The sequence below is a fragment of the Cibotium barometz genome, chromosome 23 (assembly GCF_041138505.1).
Source record: "Cibotium barometz isolate CiBa-2024 chromosome 23, ASM4113850v1, whole genome shotgun sequence".
Taxonomy (NCBI): domain Eukaryota; kingdom Viridiplantae; phylum Streptophyta; class Polypodiopsida; order Cyatheales; family Cibotiaceae; genus Cibotium; species Cibotium barometz.
Genome location: NC_141068.1, coordinates 34,517,313 through 34,524,631, shown reverse-complemented (window position 1 = coordinate 34,524,631; position 7,319 = coordinate 34,517,313). Strand labels below are relative to the sequence as shown.

Below are 7,319 nucleotides of genomic sequence, written 5' to 3'. Positions count from 1 at the left end.
GTCATAAGATTTAAAATGATCAGATCATCACCGAGATGACCATGAGATAGTAACTGTAACGATTTAGAAGTCATAAGATAAAACAATCAGATCATCACCGAGGCAGGATGAACAAAAACCATATACATATCATCAGCAGTCGATCGAAAAGAGAGGCATAATTACCATCATGTGATAATACCTTGGATTGTCAATAAATACATTATGAACGTCTAAGCTTAATCATGTGATTCCTGTAGCTAGCACAGAGGCATAAGTCACGATCAATGTAAGGCAAGGCCATCGAAGACCCTGACCATAATCATCGCCCCGGCCAAGTCCACGACATAGAGTGGGAGACGGCGATGAACGAGCAGGCGGCGGGGCAACGAGCACACTCCCAACAAAGGGATGCAAGGGCGCGCCAAACACCCACGCACTACGGGTCCGGCGGAAAAGATGCATGGAAGGATAAGTTTTACAATATCACCATGTCGCGGTCAACTCGAGAGGCGGTGCGGTATCGGGAGAGCCACACTGAGAATGAAACGTGGCAGTGATTGCTTGACAACAACCACATCGACATAGAAGAGTTCCACAATGCAATTCGGACTCTGTAGCCTAGTCAACCATATGCTCATGCATACCACAAGTGCTCAACAATCAGGGTACAACCAATAGCAATCATGAATACAATTTCCACTATCGGGATCACAAACAAATGAGCCTGCAACCCATCAGCATATCATAACCATACGGGTCTCTACCCACAACCACAATATCAATTATATATACCCTTATGCATGCCAATCAGGAATACAATTCTCACTATCGGACCTCTACCGATCGTATCAATCATATATACCCTTATGCATGCCAATCAGGAATACAATTCTCACTATCGGACCTCTGCCGATCGCCATCAACAAATAAACCTGTTCAATTTACACCAAAAACCACCCTCTACCCCCTGTTGGGTCAAAACAGAACAAACTGGGCAAAATTTTTCTAAGTGCCAAACTGCCTGCCAGTTTCGACGGCCACTTTCAGAGAGCCATAACTCTCAAACTAGAAGAAATCTTAAAAAACTCAAAACTACAAAGTTGTAGAGGGAAACAAAATGAACAACTTTGTCTCTTTGGAGCCCCTGCAAAAAAGTAGTGGAGGACCTCCAAAATCCACCCCCAAAATGGCAAAAAATCAGATTTCCCTGCAAAACTGCCAAAACCGCTCTCTGCCGGTTTTTGCGGCGAATTTTTGAGCATGAAGATGACCAAACCAGAAAATTTTCATCACACAAGAGTTGTAGACCTTATTCAGGGCTACATTTTGATATAAAAATCTTTGAAATCCAACATTCCTACAGAAAGTTATGCCCTCTGCAAAACAGCCCCCTGAGCCTGCCGAAAAAAACACTTTTCACTGCTATTCTTCTCATATGCCACAGATGATGATGTAGATAGGTAAGAGGAGTATGGATATGTATTAAAAACATCATAAGAGAGTAGAAGAAGAATCCTCATCACAAAACTCGGCCTTGAGACGGCCCGCCCTTTGTTCCTCTCTCTTCCCCATTTAGCTCGAACAGGCGAAAACTGCCGAATTTTACACTGAGAGATAGGCAAAAATCTGCCTTGCGGAAATTTTCAGACCAGCTTCCCAATCTCAGAAAATTATAAGAAAAATCAGGGATATCAAACTAAGTGAGCTCGAATTTCTGTAATTTTTCTGCGATTTTTCGACTATCAGAGAATGGTCTGAAAAATCAAAAAGTGATAAAAAAAGCAGTTTTTTTTTGGCATTAAAAATTAACTATAAATTAATCAGACTTCGCAAAAATCATTCCAGTATTTTTCCCATGATTAGGGAGGTCTGTAGATCACGCCATAATTTTCTTATGATTTTTGGAGACAAAAAGCCAAAATATTAATTTTAAAATTAAGCTTAATTATAAAAATCATTAGCAGAGTTAATTAGGCTTTGGTTTAGCTCTGATTTTGTGTGAAAACATCAAAAAAATACCCTTCCTAATTTTGCTTATAGCTAGGTGCAAGACTACGAAGACTATGTGACTTAGCGGTCACTAATCCGCTTAATTAAGGATTAATTACAGAATTACAGTGATCAGCAATTTTTCAATTGCACATGGATTAAGGCTTAGATGATGTAGAGGATCATGATTAATGCAAGAGACAAGAAGAATCATCCCAAATCAATCGAAATTGCCTTCTACTGCTCCCTCGTACACATAGAATCGTGTAAGGGAAGAAGTAGGGCTTCGGGAAGAACATAATCGAAGATGGCGATGGCTATGGAAGCTTACCCGGCTGTAATTTGCTGAGAAGAATCGCTCGGAGCAGCACGAGAGCTTCGTCCCTTGTTCTTTGAGCTCTGATACCATGTTGAACCAACGTGAGAGAGAGAGAGACATGTCATATGCATCCCCAAAGGTGTGTAGAATACACACAATAGATGAGTATATATAGAGGAGATCCTAGGGCTATATATATAGAGACATTCTATATATAGCCAACATTTTGAGAACATGTTAACATGTGAACATGTTAATAACATGTTCACACATGTTATTAACAAAAAAAATTTTGTGATCACGTGAATATAAAATCAGAGTAAAGAACTTTCGGACGTCAGCATTACGTCCTCATAAGCTCTACATACCCGTCCTATTGTACTTAAATGATACCGCTTGCTTATGGGTACACATCATTGCCTCCACACATTCATATAAAAACGGTCATTACATAGAAGAATGTACGCCACACTAGTTCGAGATGGCTTTGACTTGCCGCTTGCTATTGTCTTTTTGTGGAAGAGAGTAGCCCCAATGTGTCAAGGTCCTGGGCTTGCTGGAATGCCGGCAGGACTGGCAGAATAGTCTCACAGGTCGCCATCGACGGGAGGAAATGGGCCTCCCAGCTCGCCCAGACCCTTGACGACACGGTTAAGGCCACCGGTCGGCAAGAAGGCCCCCGGCTGCCGCCGGTTGCCTTCTGGCCTCCCGGAGGCCTTTCCCTAATATCTTGAGGAGTCGTTAAAGGAATTGCATCGATGGATATGTGAGGAGAGGGTGTTTCCTTGCAAAGCGTTGAAGAATCCCGATGTTATTTAGACTTGTAATAGCGGCCGGGAGACAAAATTGTGGACAGTGGCTCCAGTTACAAAAAGCTTGTTCTCGCACACTCTCAGCCAGTCAAATTGCCGTGCCAATGGATGTGTGAGGGCTGGAATACACATACCAATGAAAACTCCTTGCTCACATGGAAGGCAATCGAGCTTTGCAACGTTTGAAAATTCATTTGGTGCAGGATCTGGGTGGTCAAATCGTTGTCGTGGTTATATTCTAGACACATCCATCATTCCATCGATGCTTTTTGTGAATATATTCTGAGCATTAATCTGCTCTTCTGTGTCAAGGCCTTAGGCTGTCTTCGGGCGCAGGTCCTTTGTTGGCTGAGTCGTCGTTCGTTTGCGGCAAGTCTATGTTAACTTGTGTTTGGGGCTGAGGGTCTTTTTTCTTTTTTGGAGGGGCCAAATTCAGTGAGTTCTAGGCTAAGGCCGAATTCTGGGATGCCCATATCAAGAGGAAGATTTTTAGCGCAGGCACCAACAGCCACGATGACATTGTCGGGGGCTTCCTTGGGCCAGGAACCTTTTGGCCGCGACTCCGAAGGAGCGGTTGGGTTGACGGTTCTATTGTACGACACGTGTCAAAGGAATGTTCACTAGATCACCACATAGTTCCACGTGGCGTAGAGCTGATCCGTCCTTAATAGATAGAGAGAAGAGAAGAGAGAAGGCACAAAATTTATTTTTATTTTTAAAAAATTACACTTCGAAATTCATCACTAGCATTGCAACAGTGCTTACAAAAACATGGAATTCAATGATGAAACAGGCCGGCTAAGGATCCCCACGCCTTGTCGTGGATGCTCCGCTACCTGCAGAAAACGTCAAGAATCGTTGGTTCTAAAATTGTCCCACTGTTGTCTCCGAGGCGGCTTGTTCAATGTGACTACACAGACGGCCATGGATAAATATGGTGCATACAAGAGAGTTTTGAAGGTCCGTGGGTCGTGTTAGAAGCAAACGCAGGAACTAGCGGGACCGCACCACCGGTGCAACGAACCTCTTATCTGCTACTATCGGGAAGGCCAAATGCCCCGATTTCTATATACATGGTATTTACGTGAAGGAAAAATGTGGGTCGGCCAACGACATTGATATGTGCACTTATTCGGTTGGTACCAAATTTGGCATGGATTTTAAGGTGAGTTTTTTACATGATCTTGACAAGTATCAAGAGCATCTTACATCGTATGTCCAATTGGGAAGGACAAATGGCTCAATTTCCATACACGTGGTATGTATGTGAAGGAAAATTACACGTTGTCCAACAACATTGATATGTGCAAGTCTCTGATTGGTACCAAAATTGGCAGGGGTCTTAAGGTGAGTGTTTTCCATGATCTTGACATGTATCAAGTGGATTGGATGCCATATGTCCAATCGGGAAGTGCAAATGCCCCAATTTCTATATGCATGGTACGTATGTGAAGGAAAAATACGGGCTGGCCAACGACATTGATATATGCACTTATCCGATTGGTACCAAACTTGGAACTGTTCTTAAGTTGAGTGGTTTCCTTGATCTTGCCAAGTATAAAGAGAATTGGACCCCGTATGTCTAGTCGGAAAGGCCAAATGCCCAATTTCCACATGCATGTTACGTATGTGAAGGAAGATTATGCGTCGGCCAATGACATTGATATGTCACTTGTCTAATTGGTACCAAACTTGAAATGGGTCTTAGGGTGTGTTAACCTTTTGGCAGCCCACCATGTTGTAATATATGTACTTACAATTTTTGCCGATTCGGCCATGTACATAGAGAGCTAAAAAGAAAATGAGGGAAGCTAGAGTAGGGTGGTCGCACATTGCGCCACTAGCTAGGAGAATTAGAGCTTGAGAGAGTGCAAGAGATGGAAAGGGTTAGTCCTCCCTTGAAAAAAGGTACTTGTATAAAAGGCAAAGTCTTTGACTTTAGTCTTCACTTGTTGGATACCACGTTCAATGCAAAGAGCTCAAGCTTCCCTCCAGTCCCTTAAGGGTGTTGGATTTCTTGCATGCTTTCTTTCCTTCTATGGTCTCATGCGATTGCTACGTCCACGGTTTCCCCTTCACCCACGCTCACGAGTATGCCATCTTCTCTCTTTCCCTCTCCCTCTCCTCTCCAAGCGAAATCGCATTTGCAACAAGTTGGGAGCTGCGAACGTGACATTCGTAGAACCGATTACGAGGTTGGCTCCTACCTAGAAGTAGCAATGAGTTGAGCACTCACTTGCGGCATGCTTGGACGATCCCCAATGACATGTGAGTCGCATACATAGAAGACTTAACATTTTTGGTGCCATTGCTACGGATACTAGTCAGGTACGCTCCACCAATACCAATCGTTCCATCGTTATCCACCCGATTCGAGCTTAGAAGCTTGAGCTAGAGTATAGACCGTTTTTGTGAGTTTGGAGAGATTTGAAGGTGATAGGAGTTTTGTTTGTTGTTGAAAGTTGTGTAGAAAGGTTAGCTTTTGATTGATTGTTGTCAAAATCAAGAAAAACTAGTACGAAATCTCTTTTTTAGTTGTGATTTGACGTTTGAAGTGACCGGTTCTAGGTGTCACATCATAGGAAAAAGGTCAAATCGGTAGAAAAAAATGTTTGTTTATGATTTCTTTTGTGATAGGTCATTAGAGTGTGTTTGTGTGTGTCCATTTGTGTCAAAATAGATCAAAAAACAACAAAAAAACCCCCTGATAGAGTCCAAAGTTGTGTCGACACAGAAAAACTGTCAACTGCCTAGAGTGTGCTGCTTTAGTAAAGCAGTGCACCACTATAGATAGCAGTATGCCGCTTTAGCAGTAGCCTACCAGCTACTGCTAGCTATTACCTACCCCCTCTTTTACATTATATATATATTATAAAATTTATTGTAAATAAAAAAAATAAACGTTATGTAATATGGAATCTAAACGTTTTAAAACGTTTATTTTTAATCGTTATAGAATCTAACGTTTATAAAATTAACTATAAATTATCGAGTCATTATCTTATCGCTCACTCGAGGACGCTTACAGTCCACTCACTCACTGCTCAGTGCTAGCCTCCAGTTATGCTACGACTTCTCTTTCCAGGTATGCAAAACGAGTGTGTGCACTGTGCAGTGTCCAGCCTTCTTCTTCATTCTAATTTCTTAGCCTTCTTCCGTCCTTGAGTCTCAGACTCCAGAGACTCCATGTCCACGGGCAAACGACGAGTTTGTCAGAAACCTGTGACTCGTGACTCCGTGAGTCGTGTGTAGACTCACGGAAGGTGGCCATGCACGTCGTCTTTTGCAGGTTTGCTTTTATATTCTCCTTTCATTTCATTATAATAGTACGTGAGAGAAATTCAAATAATTTTTTGCTCTTTTCTTTGTAATGCAAAGGTTGGAATACGTTCTATAAACAAAGAGGGGAGGGCGCAAGCCGAGAGGTTTGGAGTGGAGCTTTATGAGATGAGGCATTTTGAAAAACATCGTGAATTTTTGGAGAATTTGGTATGCCACATCTTACCCAGCCTTAAGTTCAGAATAATGCTCCAAGCTTAATTTTGATAATGATGATGCATCCATATATGGCCTTTTGTCCAACCTTTACTTGGACATTTTGCCCACCTTTTACTACTCAAGTGGCAAAAAACCATTTTAAACCATGAAAAGACATTCAACTATGTTTCATCACCATATTTGCCATGTGACAAAATTATTTATGTTCATGTTGGACTGTGTATTGTAGGAGCTTGGCGTGGGTGCAAAAGGTGTGTACGTATCCATTGACGTAGATTGCCTCGGCCCAGGTTTTGCACCAGGAGTGTCTCACATAGAGCCTAGTGGACTCTCCTTCCGTGATGTGATGAATATCTTACAACACTTGAAGGGAGACATTGTTGCAGGCGATGTTGTGGAGTACAATCCTCAACGTGACACATCATATCATATGACCGCCATGGTGGCATCAAAATTTGTGCGGGAACTAACTGCAAAGATGTCAAAAATGTGAAAATTACCCCTCCAGATAATCATAGCCAAACAATCTTAGTAATAAATTATGTTCACACTATGCAAACATGAGCATTGAAAGATTGAATGCATCCAATTACCTACAAGGGATTCTAATCTATGTATCAATGGGATAGTACTATCTCATTGAATCTTATGTGGAAAAAGCATGTTTTAAGAATCATTCATGTTAGTCAAGTTAATCATGTGATTCATCTGGCCATTTT

At 42.0% G+C, this 7,319-nt stretch overlaps 1 protein-coding gene across 1 annotated transcript; it reads left to right on the top strand.

The window, feature by feature from the left end:
* Positions 1–344: 344 nt before the first annotated feature.
* LOC147625882 (arginase-like) lies at positions 345–7,093 on the top strand. The gene is made up of 4 exons (XM_086817746.1): positions 345–499; positions 6,355–6,391; positions 6,481–6,591; positions 6,830–7,093. Exons 1-4 carry the CDS (start codon positions 345–347, stop codon positions 7,091–7,093), a joined length of 567 nt encoding a protein of 188 aa, XP_086673872.1.
* Positions 7,094–7,319: the final 226 nt, after the last annotated feature.